This window comes from Anoplopoma fimbria, chromosome 4 (assembly GCF_027596085.1).
Source record: "Anoplopoma fimbria isolate UVic2021 breed Golden Eagle Sablefish chromosome 4, Afim_UVic_2022, whole genome shotgun sequence".
Taxonomy (NCBI): domain Eukaryota; kingdom Metazoa; phylum Chordata; class Actinopteri; order Perciformes; family Anoplopomatidae; genus Anoplopoma; species Anoplopoma fimbria.
Window position 1 is genome coordinate 11,117,493 of NC_072452.1, and position 22,282 is coordinate 11,139,774.

Consider the following 22,282-nt stretch of genomic DNA (forward strand, 5'->3'; position numbering starts at 1 on the left):
GTTTTATTTTTATTTCATCTTTATTTATCTTGATGAGTTATTGTTTTTGTGCATGTCGGATATTTTAAAAAAAGTGATATTCATAGTTTGTCTGCCATCTGCTGGACGAAAACGGGAACAGTCAGGACCAGCGGCTGAACGTACGTGACGTCAACGCCACGTCACGTCAACGTCACTAAAAAATAAGACGACCACATTCACAGTAGCTACACCCCAAACAGTTAACTCATTTATAACGCAAATAAAAGTTCATATGTAGCAGAGGTTTAACCAGTTATGGTGACATTTTGTTAAGTCTATTTGCCATTTGTGACTGGCAGTTTTAAAGCTAATTAACTAGACTAATTAAAAATAACTAGACTAATTAACTAGACTAATTAACTAGACTAATTAACTAGACTAATTAAAAATAACTAGACTAATTAACTAGACTAATTAACTAAACTAATTAAAAATAACTAGACTAATTAACTAGACTAATTAATTAGTCAGTATGTAGCTTAGTGGAGGATTAAGAGGAAAAGCACTCTTTCCTACTTTGTACTGGAAAGCACAGCAATTTCCACTGGGTGAGATACAGTTCTATCTCATCTTAAGTGTGACATGAGCAATTGTTAAAAGTTACAGTGATTTAGTTTTCTTAATTTAGTTGTTTAAATATTGCTTGATGGCCTTGTGGTACCACACACAGTTACATTTGAATGAAGTTTAAAATGGTTTCATTTAAGTTTTATTTGATTTGATGTTAATCCTGTGAGCACCCCCCAAAAAATGGTTGATATCTTGTAACGAGTAAAGTTGTCTCAATGTCAAAAATTCAGTTTTTGTTGAAGTTTTAATTTGTGTACCTATCTCCGCAAAAAATAAATCATTTTATTTGATTGGCTTTCTCAGGAGAACACATGAGACATAGCTTTCTAAATGGGTTACCATCAAGTTGCTCCCCGGGCGCTTCTTAGCAGCCCACTGCTCCTCCGGGATGGGTTAAATGCAGAGAATTGTAATTTCCCCATTTGTGGGACTCATAAAGGCTTAATTATTATTATTATTATTATTATTATTATTATTATTGTTATTATTATTATTATTATTATTATTATTATCTGTGTGCTCCAATATCCATATCAACCATACTATTTAGTATAATAGAAAATTATTAAGTATGTCCCAATGCATTGTGTGTTCAAGTTCAAGGTGCAATGTTATGACAAAATAGTTGAACACATACTGCATCCAACAGAGTGTACTTCCTAACAGCTGCTGCAGTATGTATTAATAGTTAAAAGAAAAATGTGATTTGGAGTGCAGTGTGCATGCTTAAATTAAGGCAGATCATTTTGTAAGTCAGGGGGTTCAATCTGTAAAGTGGTAAAAGGAGCATAGAGTCAGTTTGCTTTGTAAACATGTGAATACTCATTCTTAAAGGTAGGAGATACCTCATGAACTACCAGTTGTAAAACTATGCTTTATATAGAACTAGAGGTCATTCGGAAATCGCAGACCTCTGCCAAGGCCAATCCACTTCAAAGGGTAATGTGTTCCTCCTTGGCCCATGGTACACTCTTCAACAAAGTTTCATGAAAATCGGGCAAGTAGTTTTCCCGTATCCTGCCGATAAACAGACAAACAAATCCACAAATGGAAAATATAACCTTTCTGAAGGTCACATTAAACAACATGGAGGCTAAATGCTACTGGAATGGAATAAAACATACATTTTACCAAGTTTACATAATTTTTCCATTCTTTTGGAATGAGTATAGTGAGACATTTTAAAATAAAAAAATAAAAAATGTTGTTGTCCATTCAGAAAGCCTGTCAGGTCGAGCCCCACTGTAAAGACTACATTAACCACAAGCTTCCATAGACGCCTCCCTCTGAACAGCGCATGCGCAGTCGTCTGTTCTACTCTGCACAGCTGTAGGAGAAAATGGCAGCACTCATGCTAGGACAGCAGGTAAGACATTCAACCCTTTTGGTGATTTTAATCATTCTATGGTTGCTTTGACCGACATATTTATGCTTGAAAGAATCTCTTATTGTATTGTATCCCCTCTGGAGACCGGGGGCTAAAGACACATGTCCAGCAAACCCACACGAGGCATTGCACTTGAATGACTGCTAACATGTTAGCCTACCAGCTAGCTGACATGGACGTGAATGGTACAAAGCGTGCCAAAAGCTAAATCAATTTCAGTTCCTGTTTCTCTGTGTTGACATTATGCATTTTTCTCTGTTTCAGGTCCGCCAGTTCAGCACGTCTGTGGTGAGACCAAAACTGATGAGGGTAAATGACGTCACACTGCATGAAGCTTAACTCGTTTAGTAGTAGTGTTTGCAGTCTGGTTAATCTGTGTGTGTGTGTGTGTGTGTGTGTGTCCTTACAGCCTCCCATCCAGGTCTATGGAGTGGAGGGCCGCTATGCCACTGCTCTGTTCTCAGCTGCCAGTAAGCAGAACAAACTGGACCAAGTGGAGCAGGAGATGGGAAAAGTGTCTGTAAGTTAAAATGAATACCCTAAATTGCAGTTTAATGATGTCAATTGTAGGTGAATGGATGATGAATGTAGTGTTTCCTGCAATGTTTTCAATCACAATGTCATGAGGATTAAGTAATTTACATAGCAGGGACATTAAACAATAAATTGCATTGGGATAATGATCTCATCATTTTTAAATTTTACGAATCCATACTATTCCAACTCAAGCACATTTCATTACATTACAGTCATTTAGCAGACGCTTTTATCCAAAGCGACTTACAATAAGTGTATTCAACATAGGTATTCTAGAGAACTACTAGTCACCAGAAGTCATAAGTGATCTCCTTTCTTAAACAAGCATCTAAGAGCATAAACCACATAAATTCAATTGCCTTTTGCTGTGTGCCGTCTTGTTTTTCAGACCCTGATCAAGGATCCCAGAATTTCGAGTATTGTAATGAATCCTCATGTAAAGCGCAGCATCAAGCAGAAGACTTTCCATGATGCTCTTGCAAAGAGCAAGGTTTCGACCATCACTGTCAACCTCATCAGTGAGTGATCACTGAATGCTGCTATGCAGTTTAGCATGGTATTATCCTAATCATAGCTAAGTAGACCATAGGTAGACTCTTTGATTGTATGTGGTAGTGTTGTGTATATATCATAGTGAAAACAAAATAAATCTGAGCCTATTTGTTAAGGTCAATAGAGGTTACAGGAATTATAAAAGGAGTCCACCAGCACACACCAGATGAAATACAAACACTTTAATTATTTTACTACAAAGAAGCCAAAGTAATGAACATGTTTTGCACTTTATTGTGTGTTGAGTGTGCGTACAGGAACCAACATGCAAATCTCATTATACCGTTTTGTTTAGTCTCAGAACTTGTGCTGAAATATCACAATTACACTTAAATATGCAATGTTATTTAAATATCTTGTACACAAACTTTTCTGTAGCCATTGTTACAAGACCCATGCTAAAGAACCAACTTGTGCAGTGTAATTTAGAAAAAACTATTTTTACTTCAATAATATTCACAAAATCTTTACTCTGTCCTTTAAAATAAACTATAGATAGTTTAGCATTTATGCACATTCTCAAATTGAAATCAACAGTAGCTCTTAATATATTTGACCTCCATAGAGGTCACAGACCTTGTGACTATTATACAGCCTATGTATGTTTAAATCTTTCTGTGGTCTTCCTCTGATCTCTGGAAGTATGTTTTTTGGGGGTTAGGAACATTTGTTTGCACAAATGTGAACCATTAGCAAATTAAGCGGAAAAACTAATTGGATAAAAAATGTGCCAAAATACACATGAGATTAAAAATAGCTTTTCAATAGGCCAGTTATGAGCTCCACAATGCATTCCCCACAGCAGCCTCCACAGTCCACATGGTTCAGTCTGCGTAGGAGTGTTGTATGAATTATTGTGTAGATAAACTAGATGAAGGTGCGTGTCATTTTCTCATTTCAGCCACTTTGGATTTTGTCAAATAAACAATCAAAACGCACACAGACTGTACAAACCCCGTTTAGTGGCACAGAATATAAAGTGACTGATGTAAACTATAAACCGATGCCAAATGTGAAGATTATAAGATAGCAGTGTTACTTTGACCATCTCTCAGATTTTCAGCAGTTTGGATGTATTGTGTGTATTATTACTCTACTGTTAGTTAGTAGTCGGCTTTGAAAAAAATAAATAGAATAAAATCATAATTGATGACTAAATTTAGATTATGTGTACACAGTCCTTTGGTGCATTACAGACTGCACCTTACTGCAGACCGTTTTTATTGTAGAGAAGCAAAGTATTCAATCTTGCACGAACGTATCCTGCTTTTTGTTTTGCAGATGTTTTGTCTGACAACGGTCGTCTTACTCTAACTGGTGGTGTTATCACTGCCTTTGGCAAGATGATGAGTGCACACCGTGGAGAGGTCATCTGCTCCGTCACCACTGCTCAGGTATGTTCCACCACATCATCACTGAATCTCTTACACTGGAAAACTGGTCACCCTAAATAAAACAGTTCATATAATTTAGCAGTATTAAAAGTAATTAATTGCATTCTTTATACTGTAAACCTGTTATACAATCAACTAATTAATATTTATCCTTTTTAGCCTTTGGATGAACCTAGTCTGGCTGACCTGAAATTAGCTCTCAAGGGCTTCCTTCAGAAGGGTGAGACTATCCATCTGGAAACAAAGGTACAGTGCGAATGCATGATCCCAGAAACGTACAAATTACCGTTTTGCAGTTGGTTTGACTGCATTTTAACATGTTAGTAAAGGTGATTTATAAACCACTCTGATACTAATAATTTGTAATTTCAACTGTCTCCTTTTCACAGTCGGATCCTTCAATCCTGGGTGGCATGATCGTCAGTATTGGGGACAAGTATGTGGACATGTCCACTAAAACAAAGATTCAGAAGCTGACTAAGATCATTAAGGAAACTTAAGTCCTGTGGACTTAATTTGGCAAGAGTTTGAAAGCGACCATTTGGGGCGGGGAAACCCTGATTAATGTATATTGCTATCTGTTCTGGCATTGCAGTTGCTCCATAAAATCCAGTGTCTATACTTAAGTTGATATGGATGTTAATAAACCTACATAACAATGGAGAATGGTCTTTGTCGTCATTGTTGTATATATGGCATATGCACGCTCATGTTTCCTCTGTTATCAGTGATGATGATCTTTACTCCTGGTTTAATTACAGTAATAGGAACTTTTGCATAATGTAGCAATTCTAAAGTTTCTGGAGTTGTTCATTTATAATTGTGTTTACATTGTAAATAAAGGCCCACGTTTAATATGCGTCTTTGTTTGACAAAGCCACGTTTGGTGACACTGATCTGCTCCTGCGTTTCCTGGAGGCCTTTGTGCGCATGCGTGCTCAGCGCATCCTGTTTTATTAAATTTTTTTCCAGGCGAAAATGGCTGCCAGTCTGATCTAAACCTCTGCTTAGGGATTAAATGAGTATGAAATAAATGAAAAAGGGTCCTGAAATCGCTGTCCCGCTTCGAGACGACAGTCCTGGACGCCAGGGCGTAGTCTGTGCGTCTTCACAAAGATGTTGTGGCTGCCAGAGAAGGAAAGTGTATGCGATCCGAAATTAACCCTTTCCATCTAACATCCACCAACAAATAAGGTACGAACTATATATTTCACCTACTTTGAATAGATGAGCTTTGGCGTGGGGTAAAATAGATGTGTGTGCATGCCATCTTCTTTGTTTTCCTGCAGACTGTAGGCCTAGTTTATCTCGCTTTGTCTTGCCATCACTTATCTTTTGTGTTGTATCGCTAAAAGGCCTGTTGGCTCCACGAAAAGTAAACTAAAAAGCTTCTTTGTGTTTGTGTGTGCCTTGGTACACGTTTAGTTTTTCTGTCTGATGTTTATATTAATCTGCCCTCCCAACAGAAAATGATGCATCAAGTGACCAGCAGCAACAGTGACTACTGTATGAGTGGACTGGCAGAGGACTGTCATCCAGCCAGCCACTTTGATTTATGTAGCACACAATCCAGCAAATTCTACCCATCTCAGACAACCCCTGGTTTGCAGCTGTCCCTGGCCGGCCTTGCCCCTTTACCACAGGGCATGCACAAAGCCATGGTATGTCAAATCCAAGACACCCAGAACGACTTCCAGACTCAGACAGTGAGAATCAGGGGCAGTGAGGCTGCGGGGCCCGACGGCTCCAAGAAGAAGAAGGGCATAGTGAAGTCGGGGCGTAGAGGGAGGCCATCGGGGACCACAAAGTCAGCTGGTTATCGTACAAGTACAGGACGTCCACTTGGGACGACTAGAGCAGCTGGGTTCAAAACCAGCCCAGGGAGGCCCCTTGGAACCACCAAAGCAGCAGGATACAAGGTCAGTCCTGGAAGGCCTCCCGGCAGCATCAAGAGTCTAGCTCGGCTCAAGAAGCTGGAGTTTGGTTGTGACAGCGCCAAGAAACTGGACTTTAGCAACTGTGATGTTCCACCTTTCCCGTACGCTATGATGGAGAAAAGACCCCTCTGTGAGTCGAGTGGCAAAGTGGATGAAAGCAGCGAATAGATCTGCAGGTTACTCCCCAGTGCTTAAAAAACAATTGACTGAAGTTGCGGAAAACATTTTTCACAAATGTTGGAGGAAAGAACTTTTTTCACCATTTAGAAATGGCTCTGAATGAGTGTTTGTACAGTGTTTGACATTTTTCTTCATCCTCTCATAATAATGTCACTTAGAAGTATGTTATTCCAGTTTGGCAGAGATGCATGCGTATGAATTAATCTCACCTATCAGTATTGGTAAAATAAAGAATTTAGCAGTTTGTGGTTCAAACTTCACTAGAGCGTAACATCCTTTTTCCCTCAAGCATTTTGTACCTATGTGTAACATGTTATTTTACTCTGCTTTTTACATTTCTATGGCTGGTTTCTGGTGATTTTTTTTTTTTACATTCTTAAACATTTAAGTACAGCCAGTCAAATCGGCCTTTTCCCAGGCATAAATATGTGGATGTATAGTTGTCCTTTCTGTGTTGTCTAGTTCAATATGTTTTATTTTGTGATATTATCATACCTAAAATGGGAACTGAAATTTTGACATTTTTATTTAGCCTGAGCTGGTAAAACTAAATGCATTATATCCTTTCAAACACAGTATTTGTTATTTTCTGCACTTTGTGAATATAGTTTCTACCATGTGACGGCCTGTTTTCGTCTCCAAACTCACTTGATAAGCACTTCAAGATTTACATGTATGTTGTTGATGCTGTTAATTAGGAAATAAATGACTTCATAAACAGTTTCTGCTTTGTGACATATGTAATAAACGATTATGTGCTATACATGGAACCAAAATATAAGAACTTGTCTTTTTCACATAACTATTTCCTGTCAATTTAAAAGCATGTAATTCTCCCTTGTGGACACAAGAGGGCCCGTGTCCCCAGACAATATATACTCACCTTGTAATAATACCTATATTTATCCCTTTTTAAACTAAATAATCCATCCATGGTATACTTTTGGACCTGTTGTTACATAGTGTGGTCGCAGAATTGCTTAAAAAGACAATTTGTGGTGCTGTAATGTAAACGCTAGACAGCTCATCTATTATTGTGGTTGAATAAGTCACATCTCCAATCTTTTTTTTTAATTCTACTCGATCATTCCCTCAAAAGGTTAAAGAAATAAACCACCCAAAAGATCTGAATAAACATCCCTTATAAAGCCTAGTGTTTAAATCTAAATCAGCACACAGGTAACGTTAAGCTCCTCTGCTGTCAAGGCGGCATGTATCTGAATGGTCTTTGTCTGATCTTCAAGGACTGGGAGCCAATAGTGCTCTCTGAATTCACGTGTTTATGGATTTGCATCATTCTGATCTCCAAAGTGCGCGTAAAATCCGCATCAGGGTGACGTGAGGGCAGGCTGGAAGACGACCACTGGAGCTTTTAATCGGAGCAAAACCTAGGTTTGATGCACGCTTACACTGACTCCTTTATCTTGCTTTCCTGAGCGCCTAGCGGCCTGTTTCCTCATGTCAGAGGACTGTGGAAAGGCAACATGGCGCGCCGAGTTGGTTTGACCGGAGAGGCCGTGTGGTTGTTTGCGCTGCGCAATCATGTTGTATCCTCGATTGCACACACACACACATTGACACACACATTGACACACACACACACACACACACATTGACACACACACGTACACACACATTGACACGCACACACACAGACACACACATTGACACACACACACACAAGGGGCCTGTCAGCACCGTTTGGCACAGAAACAATGGCACAGACGCGCAGAAATGGGGTCAAATTTCTAAAAAAAAAACAAACATCCAATGGTGATTATGATGTCATATAGCTGTTTAATACAGGCTTTCACCACCACTGTCTATTATAAACTTTGTACCTGGGCGTGCGTGTGCGTGCCCGTGCGCGTGCGTGCGTGCGTTGGGAGGGTGAGTGTCACGGCCCTGAGCAGACGGGGGTTGGGTAGCTGTGCCGATTGGTTGCAGCTCACCATCACAGTCGGTCTGGGCTTGTTTTAACATAACCGGGGGCACTTCGACAGCAGGCAAAAAAAAAAGAAGAAGCCATGTAGTAAATAAGCTGCTGTGGCTGTTGAGGGACTGGTTTGGCACATTGAATCCCGCCGCTGTACGAGGTTGCAGCGTTTTTTATTTTTTTTATTTTTTTTATTTCCTTGTTATTTTGTATTTAAGGTGACAGTTTTTTTTTTTTTTTTTTTTTTCCAAAGGGGGGCCGCCGCTGATCAGGCGATGAAGTGCAGAGAATGAGAGCTGTGCTTCGGCCTACTGCAGCTGGGATTGTGCAGATCCGCTCCCACAAACCGAGGAAAACACTCGCTTTGTGCCACATTATCAAACATCCGCTGCCGGTTTCACGCTGACCGACCTCCAAATGGTGAGTTTTACGCGTTTTTACCCACGTGTTGGTAGTGTTGTGAACTTAGTGCCGATCAGGCTCTTTCTTTCTGTGGGTTAATAGTAGCTTCCTATGTCGGTGTGCGGCTGTAGCTCGCTTGTGTGAGTCCCTCACTGTGTTTCTGTGATGGCACAGTGTCACCACCTCTACTACAGCCTCGGCGCTCCTCCATTCACTCCTCTAGTCAGCGATCGCCATGACCCACAGCCGTCAGACAAAGCGGTAGGCCACTGTTTTCTGATAGTTTCTCAATGAAATGTGTGAAAGGAAAGGGCCAGCGGCTGTGTCTTATGCAGTCCGACCGGCCTCTAGTATGGAGGCCATGCAATGTCGGCTTATTAGTGTGTGAGTGTGTGTGTGTGTGTGTGTGTGTGTGAGTGTGTGTGTGTGTGTGTGTGTGCGCGCACAGTGACAATTCGTGGTTGTTATGCTCCTGTTTAGGTTTCTGTTTAGTGTGATTGTCGCTCTATTTCCGCAATGTTTTTCATTTTACTGTCAGCATGCTTGATTGCATTTTACAGTATAAACAGTTTGTTAACCTCCACAGATTATACTTCAGGATGAACTTGAATAGGACATTCCCCTCATCTAACCTGCCTCTTTTCTCTTGTGTATTTGACAGGATATAGTCATGACAACATGAACCAGTCCTACAGGCCGGCTGTTAGGGTGGGCTCAGTGTTTGGCTCAGGCAAGCCAGAGCGGAGGCCCCGCAATGGTCTTGGGAACCAATGTGGCATTGTGAAACGTGGGTCGGACCAAGCTTCGGCCGCGCAACTGCCATCCTCCAGCCTCAAACAGCCAGCTGCACTGGGGTACAATCAGCCGGACCGATCTCACAGCTTCAGCCCGCTGAAGAGGCTGCAGGACCTGAACTCTGTGGTCAACAGGCCTGACCCAGAGAGGGACCTCCATCCTAGGAGCCACTTGCACTGTGCGAGCCCAATCAGTGACGACGACGACGACGGCGACGATGATGAGTTTGAGGCACCGTCTGTCCAGGTGCCCACTTCTCCGGGCAACGATGATGTGGAGCCCTTTGAGACTCTGCAGGACGTGAACAGAAATGGCTTCTCCCCTCACAGTCCTGACAGCATGGAGCGCTGTTCTCCCATCCCCAATGGCTACCTGCATTTTGAATCCACGCTGTTTGACAGCAGTGACATCAAGGAGGAGGGGGAGGACAGTAGTAGTGAGGACATGGCAACTTTGCACCGCTCCCCAAAGCAAAGTCGGGACCGAACTGTGGCTAATAGTAAGACCACGAGCAGCTCAGGGGCGGATAAAAGAACATACAAACCTACTGTCTTTAACCTGATGTCAAAAACTATATCTGAGCTCAACCCTACACTAAGCCCCAGCGCACTGCCAGAAATCACTATGAGAGACAGGTGGAGCTTCGGTGAGGAATCAGACAGTGATGGTGAACTTGCATCTCCTGTTGACCCTGGACTTGTTTCACCAGCTGGCACCAACTCGAATGTGAGTCTGAAACACCTGGGATACTTTCTTTATCTTTACCTCTGTACAACCAATGTGATGTCAAAGTTTATCTTGGTTGTGTATTTCCACTGAGAAAGGCAATAAGCCATACCGATGAGTTGAAGTGATGATTAAGTATAATATCATTGTACCTGGACAACTTGCTCGCTACCAGTTGTAGACCTGTAACCATGCCATCCTAAGTATAATTGAATTGATCTTTCAGAAATGAATTGTACAATGTGTATGAAGCAATATTTTTAAAATATGGACGGGGAACAGTTAGAAATCTGTGGTCAAACAATACAGGTTCTTAAAAGTGTAAATATTACGTTAGGACACAAAGGTAAGTAAAGCACAGGATTATCTAATCTCCTACTCTGTTATTACTCAAAAATGTCAGAAATTTGAATTTTGATTTTGATGTACATTACCAACGTTCTCTGTATTAGTTATTAAAGTATTTTCGTTGTCCTGGTTAGTCCAATAGCCCAAAGAAGAAGCCTCTTCCTGTAGTGAAATACGTTGAAAGGGACTTCGTGTGGGCTAAATTCAACAGACGGCCCTGGTGGCCCTGCCAGATCAGCTGTGACCCAGACCAGGGGATCTACACTAAGATGAAAGGTGAGGTTTCATTCAGAACAACTAGTGAAGGAGAGTAAGTTTGATCTGATTTATGCATTTTATAGTCAAATGGTTTGCTGCAACTCAACCTTGAAAGGTTAACACCAACCAAAGGATTTAAACTGTGTCTGCGCTCGTTAATTAGTAAATTGAACATTATTTACTTGGTTTCAGTTCCCCATCCCCGTCCTTGTCGGATGTATTTCCTGAAAACCATTGGGGAGATTGCAGAATGTGCCTGGGTCCCCGGAAATGCCATTCTTCCTTTTGAGGGAGGCCACCAGTTTCAAGACCTACCTGTGCTCAGACGGAGAGGGAAGCAGAAGGAGAAAGACTACAAGTATACGGTAAATTCATGGCATTACTTGAAAGATATGATACAACGTTATTGTGAACATTGTTTTGAATGTTATTTCGGTTCTTGGCAGATACCCAAAAGTTTACTGACTGCGTGGAAAGTCAGTGTGGCAGAAGCTGAGGGTCTGCTCCCAGATCAACAAAGGAATACTGAAAGCGGTTTGTCAATACCTGACAATGGAGAAGAGCGTGTGCCAAGCCCACTGCCAGCTGAAAAGCAACAGGACGCCCCCTCTGTCTCTGTGGATACTGGTCGACCTCCATCACCCAATATGGCTTCCAACGGAAAAGAGCACGATCTCATCAAAGACTCTCCTTCAGTTCAGTCCAATAAGAGCAAAGCTTGTAAGAGGAAAAAGAAATGTTTGTCAGACATATTTGGTCATATAGTTGGTGGCACACAGGACTCATCATCCATCACAAACATGGCGGAAACGTTTCATACAACAACTCGTACACTGAAAGATGAGCCAAAGGACTCACCTTATGCAGACCTGGATTCAGTTCCAATACTGCATCGTCCCAAACGCACATTAGAGTCTCCATTACGCAATATAAACAGATTGGTCAGAAAAGAACGGGGTTCAGCAAAAGCTAAAACAAAGGTTCCTGAAAAAGTGAACCATTCTACAGACTTAGGGTTGACATCTAAAGACACACATTCTGGACAGAGTTTGGGCAGCTGTAATGAGTCGTCGTACAGTTCAACTGAAAAGCACTCTATGAATCTCCCTGCCAGCAGCCGTCTGATGACGAGGGCTCTGAGAGCAGAGGAAGAGACCGATCTCAAAGATGCACTGGCCACAAGCCAAATCTCAACAGATGCGCACGCTGATGATTGTCCTGACAAGACACCTACTGATGCACCCATCAAAACTGAAAGGTCTCCTAACCGGGAATCAGCAAGCAATGCGTCATCCTCTAAAAATCACAGCTCTTCAACTAAGCATGCTAGGAAGCCTGATAAGAAACAAATTCGTAATGGCTCATTGATGAAGACTAAGTGCATGGACTCAGGTGTGCAACCGGTCAAGGTCAAGACCGAAAACCCAGATCGGTCAACTTCTATTTCCCCGTCCTCATCTCTGTCTCCAATGGATGCTTTCCAAGATGTCAAGGAACTCATGTTTAAATCTCTTGTGAAGGAGGACCACAGTGACTCTGAGCAGACCGCATTTCGGACTGATTCCAATTATAAATTCAGCACCTTCCTGATGCTCCTGAAAGACATGCATGATACCAGAGAACAAGAAGGTAAACCCCTGTCTGTCCCGCCGTCCCCAGTCCTGATCAAGGAGGAACCCCTGGTCATCCCTACGTCTGCCGGAGGACACCAGAAGGGTTCCTGTGATGGTTTCACCCAAGGGATCAAAAAAGAGAACGGGAGGTCAGGGAAATCCTCAACACCCAAAAACACAGCGGTGAGAAGCAAGAATAGGACCAAAGCTATCATGTCAGCTGACACCTACCATTGTGAAGTGTTTCCTGTTCGCTCTCGGACTGTGAACTCGGACAAGCAGCGTCGAAAACAAAGACTACCTGCCAAACTAAATCTCAGCATACCTGGGCTGTCTTCAGACCTGGCTGGTTTGGCTTATGGCAGGGAGTTTGTTAGTGGCCACGCTGACTTAGCTGTTCCTGGGTCTTGCCCTCCCGCCACCGCTGATCCGTCGGCTAGCTACCTCGATAAAAACTCAGGATCCACAGTGGCTCCAAAGAAGCGCTGGCAGATGGTCGAGGGGGCTGCTGAGAATAAGGGTGCAGTTATGAGTGAGGAGTCCGCTGAGATGAATGGGTCCTACAACATGAGAGCATCACCAGAACTGGACCTGGGAGTGGAGAAGCAGGCAGAGAATGACTCGCTCTTCTCAGACACATCCGGTAAGACGCAAACTGCTGCCGTTTAATTTGTTTACTAAAATTAGTAGGAACATGTTATACCTTTTTCTAGAAGACTTCTCCTTGATCTACTGTGTCTTGGATACGACCTCATTTGTACATCACTTTGAACCAAAGCATCTGCCAAATGAATGAATGTGTAAATGGACATGTATTTTCTGTGTGTTTACACAGGACATTCAGAGAACAAGCGTCTCCGGAAACCAACGAAAAGGCTCCTGGAGTCAACTGAAGAGTATGAACAAATATTTTCCCCAAAAAAGAAATCAAAGAAACACACCTCAGAATCTTCCAAAACGGTTGGTTTCCTTACATTCATTTGAAAGTACAAAGCAGTAACTTGTGTATTTATGAAGTATCTTCTATTCACTTGGTTCTTGAATATTCTGTCTTCAAGAGAAACATGAATTATCCAGATTTGCTCTCAGGGTATTTTTCTCTTCTAGCATTAAACTAACTATTCTCCTTAACAACACTAAATACATTCAGTCATGCTTGAAGCAAATTGTTCTGAAATATGATATCAATTATCAGGGGATAATTGATATCATTACACACCAGGAGAATCTAGTAGACGTATTGTTACATCATTTATGGTCTTCATTGTAACTTGATGCTTAATTTGAATGTGTGTACGCAGCCGCCATCAGGGACGATAGCACTCCATGATCTCAGCACCGCAACGGGAATAATTACCTCAGCCTCGTCTTCTGTTGAGCCCATCGAGGCTTTGGAAAAGCTGGAGCAGAGTCCATCTCAGGATGAACTTTCTCCTGTAGCATCCCCACTATCTCCAGCTACAACACAAACCTCCCTTGATGCAGAGACAGCAGAAGAAACTGATCTACCTCCTGATTCTGGTAAATATATTCAAGTGTTTAATATTGTGTTTAATCCAATATCCACTGTTTACTTGTATAATGTTAGATGGTTTATTGTTGCTGGACAGAATATTTAAAATCGTTCGAATGAAATAACTGTTTGTCACAGAGATGTGATATTTTTTTATAGAATAAATAATGCATTATTGTGTATTTTTTACTTTAGACACAGGGTTATCGGTCCAAGACAGAAAGAGGCCAAGGAAGCTGTCTCACAAGGTGCTTGAATGTACCATAGAAGAAGTCTCTGTTGCTCATACAAAGAAGAAGGTATGTTGGGATTGAGATGACAGTGGGGGGGAGGGGTGTGTGTTCCAGTTAGTGTTTTGGATGAGGGAATGTTGAATGATTTCACAATATCTTTTGTTTTTCTAGGAGCCAAAGCGACAAGAAAACTCAGTCAAGAAAACTCAGGTACTACAAAAGCACAACTCAAAGCAATCACTATCCTAATAAACCACCAAACAGTGTAATTCTAAAAATATATTTATCCATCCTAAGCACAATGAAATCTCACATTTGATAGGTTGGATCTGTGAAGAAAGAGAAGCCTGCACCCAGTGCATCCTCTGCTCCTGCTGCTGCCCCCCAGCAATCAGAAAGCAAAGACCTCCCCGAAACTCCAAACTGGCCTCCCAGCCCTCAGGGATCCAAGATGCCCCAGCAGGAGGCCGACGTGGAGGCCTGCAGCACCGAGGAGAAAGAAAATGCACACACTGGAACACTAACTCCCAAACCTGAGGTGTGCATGTTGTATTGATCAGCTCATAAGACGTTCATCATCAATCAAAGAGGAAAATCACCTGCAGCCTTGCATCCACGAGTGTAACAGTATCTTTTTCCTCCTCTCTCTAGGTGCTGCTGTCTGTTAGTTTGAATGACAGCCTCTCTTCTCCAGTGGATGTAAAGGGGAAAATAGGAGCTACATCCTTGAAGGAGAATGTCTGTCAGGTGAGATAATCTACCATAACGTATACATATATTTTTTGATTTGTATGGCTTTGCTTACAGGTACACCATGAGCATGGTCCTTATAGTGTATTTGTGTGTGTTTGTGCAGGTGTGTGAGAGGACAGGAGACCTGCTGGTGTGTGACGGCCACTGTTACGGAGCCTTTCACCCGCAGTGTATTGGCCTGTCTGTGGCTCCCAAGGGGAAATTCCTCTGTCGTGAATGCAATGCTGGTAGGAACTACTTGTGTCTACTTGACAAAGGACCGAATCTGTCACTGATCATAAAATGTGTGACCTTAAACACAATAATTTTTCTTATTTTCTTTCTGTTGCTTTCAGGTGTTCACACATGCTTTGTGTGTAAGATGTCCGGTAATGGAGTAAAGCGCTGCATTATTCCATTGTGTGGGAAGTTCTACCACACCGACTGTATATCGGCATATTCAGCCACCCAGCAACATAACAAAGGCTTCCGCTGCCCTCTGCATGTGTGTCTGTCCTGTCGCATCACCAACCCTCTGAACATCTGGAGCACTAAAGGTAAGTTCCCCTCTTGCCTGTGGATATAATCCACATGATATGATAACTGTGATTTGTTGGAAACGGTCCACAAAGATTCGAAGCCATGTTGATTTCACAGCGTCATACATTAAACACTTTATTAGTGAAGAACTGGGCACAATAGGAGTAAAGTCACTGAACCTAATGCCACTGAATCCACTAGTAAAAGATGATACTGTAGCCGTGACAACATTTTTACCTCCATAGCAACAATGAGTATGCATTTAGGGGCTAATAAGATATTCCTGAGCACCACTTGTAATTTTGACTGTCCAGCTTAATTGATCCATGTTTTTTTCTTCACTGTTTGTGTTGATCGTGTGCCAATTAGCTTTATCTCTGTCTTCTTCTCTGACCTTCCTGGAGACCATCAATGACTTTTGTTGCTCTCATTTTTTTTTTTTATATCACCACACAATCTTGAGTTAGTTTATGTCACCCTGTTAGTTTGGATAAGCACAGAGCTTCTCTTCTAAACTCATTATAAAAGGGCATTCAGCTTTCTGACCGCAGATATCAGGATTGTTTGGTGATCAAATCATTTTTATGTGCGACTCACTGTCTGAACGGTGAGCTGTTGAACAAAGCTGCTGTACCAAAAAATATAGTGGCTCTAAGTAATAACTCTTTGGCCTATTTATCATGTGTTATTAGAAACCGTGCCAGTAGCATGAAATCTTTTGCCCTTACAGCAAGCTACAAACGGCACCAAACAGTGGGTGTTTTTTTTAGGATTCTGCATATTTGACCTGGCTCTTTGAAACACTTCCTGCACAGGATCTAGTCTCTGTAAATGTGTCACTATGGAGCGCTCTAGGTGTTTTGTTGCTAAATTATTTCCACTGAGAGCACTGTGTGTTGAAAAGTTAATGTCCAGATGTGCATGGATGAAGATGCCTTTGCTCCTCTGTGTTTTCCGTAGGTCGGTTGGCTCGATGTGTTCGCTGCCCTGTGGCCTATCATGCCAACGACAACTGTATGGCAGCAGGCAGCCTGGTGCTGGCAAACAATAGCTTCCTCTGTCCAAACCACTTTACTCCCCGCAAGGGCTGCAAGAACCACGAACACATCAACGTTAGCTGGTGCTTTGTGTGCTCTGAGGGTAAGTCTGGTCTCGTTTCATGGTGATTTTAACTGGTCATCAAACCGGCTCTACTACTGTGATCATGAACACATTATAATATGCGTTGATGTGAAACTGTCTCATTTTTTCCAAACTGTCTCCATGTTTTAAATGTAAATACAAACCATAAGTGTCTGCTTTATAAAATGCACTGTTCGTTCTTCTGTGAGACCTCATAATGTGTTGTAAATTAATTTGTATGCTGCATCCTGTCCGGCTATTAAATGCTCCCTCTGGTCAAAGTGCTGCTTTTAAAGGAATATGTCTTTACATTACCACATGTTATGACTTTAACTGGCACAGTCACTGTTGAGTAAATTTGATTTCACTGCCGGATCTCCTTGTGTGGTAATAGATAAAACTGTCATTTAGTTACTTGTTACACCTCTCAAATACAATTGCTTGATTTTCCTTGTTTGTTTCATATTTTTGTAAATCCAAGACCTTTGAGGTTTTTAGAGTGTTTATTAAATAAAATAATTGGACAATGTGTAGCTGAACTTACTGACAATGAAAATAACCTAATCAGTGTGTTTTGCTGTGATCTTTCAGGGGGCAGTCTGCTGTGCTGTGAGTCCTGTCCTGCTGCTTTCCATCAGGAATGTTTGAATATAGAAATGCCACAGGGCAGCTGGTTCTGCAACGACTGCAAATCTGGAAAGAGGTCTCGCATTAAGGACATACTGTGGGTCAAATGGGGACGTTATAGGTAGGTCACAACTTGTCCTTCCCCGTACACACAGTGTCTCTAAGCAACAGCTAAATGTACCCGTGTTGATCTTTCTGAAACCTGATCTGACTCTTCAGGTGGTGGCCTGCAGAAGTCTGTCTGGCCAAAGACGTCCCAAATAACATCTTGAGGATGAAACATGAGGTGGGAGAGTTTCCGGTGCAATTCTTTGGCTCAAAAGATTTTGTGTGGACGTACCAAGCCAGAGTCTTCCCCTACATGGAGGGTGACACTCACAACATAGAGAAAATGGGAAAGGGAGCAGATGCAGTGTACAAAAATGGTATGAACCTGTGTCCATTACTGTATTTTATATTAGATCTAAGTTCCTGCTTTTGATATTAAGAAAATCTGTTTTATTTTTGATATTTAGGTTGTGTTTTAATTGTTACTTTCTTTCCTTACAGCGCTGGCTGAAGCAGCAGAGCGGTTCATAGAGCTCCAGAAAGAAAAGGAGATGAAGCAGCTTCAGGAAAACCGAAAGAATGACAAGAAACCTCCTCCATACAAGCACATTAAGGTAGTGGTAGTGCTCATTTGTACGTTGCTCCCCCGACTAAAGAGCAGCTCCCTGAGATACACGGTAAAAAAAATCCCTCCCATGTGTCTGTCTCTTAGGTCAACCGGCCAATTGGTAAAGTGCAGATCGTTACTGCCGACATGTCTGAGATCCCACGTTGCAACTGTAAGGCGTCTGACGAGAACCCGTGCGGGATCGACTCCGAGTGCATTAACCGCATGCTGATGTATGAGTGCCACCCTCAGGTGTGCGCGGCAGGGGAGCGATGTCAGAACCAGGCCTTCACAAAGCGCCAGTACACGCCTGTGGAGATTTTCAGAACACTGTCCCGCGGCTGGGGTTTAGTCGGTTTGTCGGACATCAAGAAGGTATGTCGGAAGAAAATAACCAATGTGTGTGTGTGATGATACATTTATTCATCTGCTTTATTAATTAATTGTCCCATTCTTTCTTCTGTTGCTTCTCAGGGAGCCTTCGTGAGTGAATATGTGGGAGAGGTGATCGATGAAGAAGAATGCCGAGCCAGGATCAGACACGCCCAGGAGAACGACATCTCTAACTTCTACATGCTTACACTGGACAAGGTGATTCTGAGCCCATTGGTCTCAAACACAACACTCTGTATGTGACACTGCTCAGCAACACACTGGATGCATAATGTAAATCTGATGCTTTGTGCAAACCAGTTTGTATTTTGTTGTTTCAGGACCGGATCATTGATGCCGGGCCCAAAGGGAACCAGGCTCGCTTCATGAACCACTGCTGTCAGCCAAACTGTGAGACTCAGAAGTGGACTGTGAATGGGGACACCAGAGTGGGGCTGTTTGCTCTACAAGACATCCCAAAAGGTTTGAGTGACAGCCTACTTCTAATTTGTTGGTTCTTTTGTAGTGTGTAGGATTAAGAATGCCGATTATGTCATTCATTTACAATCTACACATCTGAGTGCATTATTGATCTAAGACAACGTGTACTTTAGGGGTGGAGCTGAATTTCAACTACAACCTAGAGTGTCTTGGAAATGGCAAAACTGCTTGTAAATGTGGAGCACCCAACTGCAGTGGTTTCCTGGGGGTCAGGCCAAAGGTAAAAGCCTTAAAAATAAAAAAAACATCCCTTTTTAAATTTGCAACTTCAAAGAAGAGCTTCCTTGTAACCTCTCTTTTTCTTGATCAGAACCAGCCACCAGCTGAGAAACTGAAGGAAGGTAAGAGGAGGGTCCCCATGAAGAAGAAGACCAAACAAGAAGTGACCAAGGAGAGGGAAGACGAGTGCTTCAGCTGTGGTGACGGGGGCCAGATAGTGTCCTGTAAGAAGCCGGGTTGCCCCAAAGTCTATCACGCTGACTGTCTCAACCTGGCCAAGAGGCCTGCAGGCAAGTACTGTTTATATAAGGAGCCCATATGATTCTACTATAGTGACACTAAATAGTCTAAATTCTTGAGTTGCCAGGTGGAATGTAAAATTAGAAAAAAAAATATTTTTGCTTATTTTTGCTCATATTTATATGTTGTTTGCAGATTTTCGTAATGGTAGTATGGACAAATTTGGATGCCAGTGTTGGGCTGAACTTGGATGAGAGTGGAATAAATAGCAACATTTTTGTTCTGTTTTATTCTTAAGATGACAGATAGACCAGATATCATGCTGATACTGGAGACATGCATTTTCAAACTTGCATCCGGTTGAATGCCTTTTTATTTTTATGGTGTCATTATCCCAAAGGAGATTATGATCATACCTCCATGAGCTTTATAATAATAATAATAATAATAATAATAATAATAATAATAATAATAATAATAATAATAATAATAATAATTAAGCCTTTATTAGTCCCACAATGGGGAAATTCGGTTCTCTGCATCCCGGAGGAGCAGTGGGCTGCAATGAAGCGCCCGGGGAGCAATTTTTGGGGTTAGGTGTCTCGCTCTAGGACACCTCGGCATGTTGCCTGTAGAGGGGTTTGAACCACCGACCTTGTGGTTGTGGGTCGCGCTCTACCTCATGCGCCACAGCCGCCCCATAAGCCAGCTGTTATGCAAAATAAAGTGATTTACTACATTTTATCTCTCTCTGGTCAAAAATCTAACCATTGGCACCATAATAAAGAAATATATTTTCCTAGCTTGCTAATGACAGTGATCTTGTCTCCAGGGCGATGGGAGTGTCCGTGGCACCAGTGTGACGCCTGTGGTAAAGAGGCAGCTTCGTTCTGTGAGATGTGTCCCAGCTCTTACTGTAAGGAGCATCGTGAAGGCATGCTCTTCATCTCCAAACTGGACGGCAAGCTGTCCTGCAGTGAACATGACCCCTGTGGCCCCGACCCGCTGGAGCCGGGGGAGATTCGAGAATACGTGCCCAACATGACCTCCATGAGGCCGGGGGCCGCGGCCGGGCCTGTCTCTCTCTCCCAGGGCCCAGACTCCAGAGAAGCCAGCTCGACTTCCATCGCTTCCCCTGCTGACCAGGCTGCGTTGGCCGGGCAGGGGCCTCCTCCTCGTCTCTATATCAACACAAAGACTGCTACCTCGAGCTTCGTCCCCTCCAGCAGGTCTTACCGCTCAGACAGGACTGAAGGGAAAGGGTTCTCCACTCCCACCTCCTCCAAGGACGAAAGAGAGGACGGTGAGGTGGAGGACGGGGAGGTGTGTGGGTTGGAGGTGGAGGACCTGGAAGATGACGATGAAGAAGCAGAGGAAGAAGATGATGACATGGAGGAGATGGAGGTGGTGGAAGATGAGGAGGATGAGCCGCTTTATGGAGATGATCTGCAGGAGGAAGGCGAGGACGAAGAGGAGGACGGAGGACAGCATGTGTATGACACTTGGGCTGATTATGTGGATGATGATGAGGATGATGATGATGAGGATGGAGAAGTGGAGGGGAAGGAGTGGGGGAGAGTGGAGGACGATGACAAGTGACTCAGTCCACCTGTTCCTACATGACAACTCAGCAAAATCTCTCAACTGACTTTCAAAGGACTAAAAAGTTAAGAAAAGACTTGAGAGATTTGATATTTTGGTACCTACCTGAACGCAACACTGCCTTCACTTTGGTACCGCGTTGCCTTGTCCCCAGACTGCTGGACTCACAGTGGGGATGTGTACTGGTGCTAAGGCTGGAGAACTGACTCAGTCCGTCTCTTTATACTTATGTCGATATGTTTGTGTCTGGTGCTGTTATGTTCTTTTGTTTGTTCTTTCAACATTGTTTACATATTTTGGCCTTTTTTTAATGTTTGGAATATAAGAAAAAGGTGAGAAGTTTAACCTGACCAAACTGTCATCATAAGGGCATCTTATGTTACTGTCACTGTCTTAACCTTGTAGTTCTAATTACAAGAGTGATCAAAATGGAGTTTTCACTGGTCCATGTTACAGTCGGGCACAACAATGCCTGCTTGGTGCTTCTGAGGAATGCAAAAATAAACCCACTGGAGTCATCAAGACTTTAGATGATTCTTCTCACTACAAAAACAGCCTGTTCATTCTGTGTTTTACAGTTTCTATCAACAGTTGGGTCAGATATCAGAGAAATAAAGTAACGTCATGACATTCTACATCTTCTAAATTAATCACAGATATAACTAACACTTGTTTTGCATCCATCACTTCGGTCCCATTCACTAGGTTAGAAAATTAAATCAAAGTACATATCCCCTTGGTATCTGGTATTTTGTTCCCTTACAGTCACATCTGGCAAACACATCTTTTCTCAAAGAATCAAGTCAATATATCACAACACTGTATTTATGTTTGCCAATGCAACCTCACAGTTTTTGTCAGTGTACATGTTAGATAGATAAGCAAGCAAAATCAGCAGTCAGCACAGGGAATTAAAGAACTGCAGGTATTAACTTCTAAATTTCCTCTACAAGTTGTGTCTTCAAGGGCTCAAATGTTCACATTAAGTATGGCACACTATTGATAACTGTGACTTGGAGTTAGGCGTCATCCTACAATATATTTTCTCCTGTTCACCCGCATTTCATGGTTTACCATCATAAACCTTGCACCAGTCTGGGGAGACTGTTAATGAAGGAAATAGAGATAATAATAATAATAATAATAATAATAATAATAAGCCACTATTGATAAGGAGCAGTTCTTAATGTTGACTGTTTCTATTTATCAGTCATGGTCAGAGTTATCTCTCAAGGGATCCCTGGGAAAGTGAGCTGCTGAGCTCTATTAA

The 22,282-nt window shown here is 42.3% G+C and overlaps 3 protein-coding genes across 6 annotated transcripts; all 3 read left to right on the forward strand.

Moving 5' to 3' along the window:
- The first annotated feature begins 1,875 nt into the window (after nt 1–1,875).
- Nucleotides 1,876–5,127, forward strand: atp5po (ATP synthase peripheral stalk subunit OSCP). The gene is made up of 7 exons (XM_054597551.1): nt 1,876–1,957; nt 2,243–2,287; nt 2,388–2,498; nt 2,904–3,033; nt 4,349–4,461; nt 4,621–4,707; nt 4,851–5,127. The coding sequence occupies exons 1-7, from the start codon at nt 1,931–1,933 to the stop codon at nt 4,959–4,961; spliced, it is 624 nt and encodes a 207-aa protein (XP_054453526.1). The 5' UTR covers nt 1,876–1,930; the 3' UTR covers nt 4,962–5,127.
- A 311-nt stretch (nt 5,128–5,438) lies between these two features.
- Nucleotides 5,439–7,343, forward strand: si:ch1073-44g3.1 (uncharacterized protein LOC797133 homolog). Its single transcript, XM_054597979.1, has 2 exons — nt 5,439–5,655; nt 5,928–7,343. Exon 2 carries the CDS (start codon nt 5,931–5,933, stop codon nt 6,564–6,566), a length of 636 nt encoding a protein of 211 aa, XP_054453954.1. The 5' UTR covers nt 5,439–5,655; nt 5,928–5,930; the 3' UTR covers nt 6,567–7,343.
- Nucleotides 7,344–8,767: 1,424 nt separating this feature from the next.
- Nucleotides 8,768–21,651, forward strand: nsd1a (nuclear receptor binding SET domain protein 1a). 4 transcript variants are annotated; one of them, XM_054597451.1, is made up of 24 exons: nt 8,768–8,934; nt 9,091–9,177; nt 9,578–10,437; nt 10,920–11,061; nt 11,236–11,408; nt 11,490–13,299; nt 13,492–13,616; nt 13,958–14,177; nt 14,365–14,468; nt 14,574–14,612; nt 14,725–14,940; nt 15,054–15,149; nt 15,259–15,382; nt 15,491–15,691; nt 16,635–16,814; nt 17,388–17,544; nt 17,643–17,848; nt 17,973–18,085; nt 18,184–18,453; nt 18,553–18,669; nt 18,792–18,933; nt 19,065–19,171; nt 19,262–19,460; nt 20,243–21,651. In XM_054597451.1, exons 3-24 carry the CDS (start codon nt 9,595–9,597, stop codon nt 21,007–21,009), a joined length of 6,351 nt encoding a protein of 2,116 aa, XP_054453426.1. In that variant the 5' UTR covers nt 8,768–8,934; nt 9,091–9,177; nt 9,578–9,594; the 3' UTR covers nt 21,010–21,651. The 4 variants fall into 4 exon arrangements, with proteins under 4 accessions (XP_054453426.1, XP_054453424.1, XP_054453423.1 ...); XM_054597449.1 differs by having other exon boundaries at nt 9,048–9,177; nt 15,259–15,691; XM_054597448.1 differs by having other exon boundaries at nt 15,259–15,691.
- The last annotated feature ends 631 nt before the right edge of the window (nt 21,652–22,282 follow it).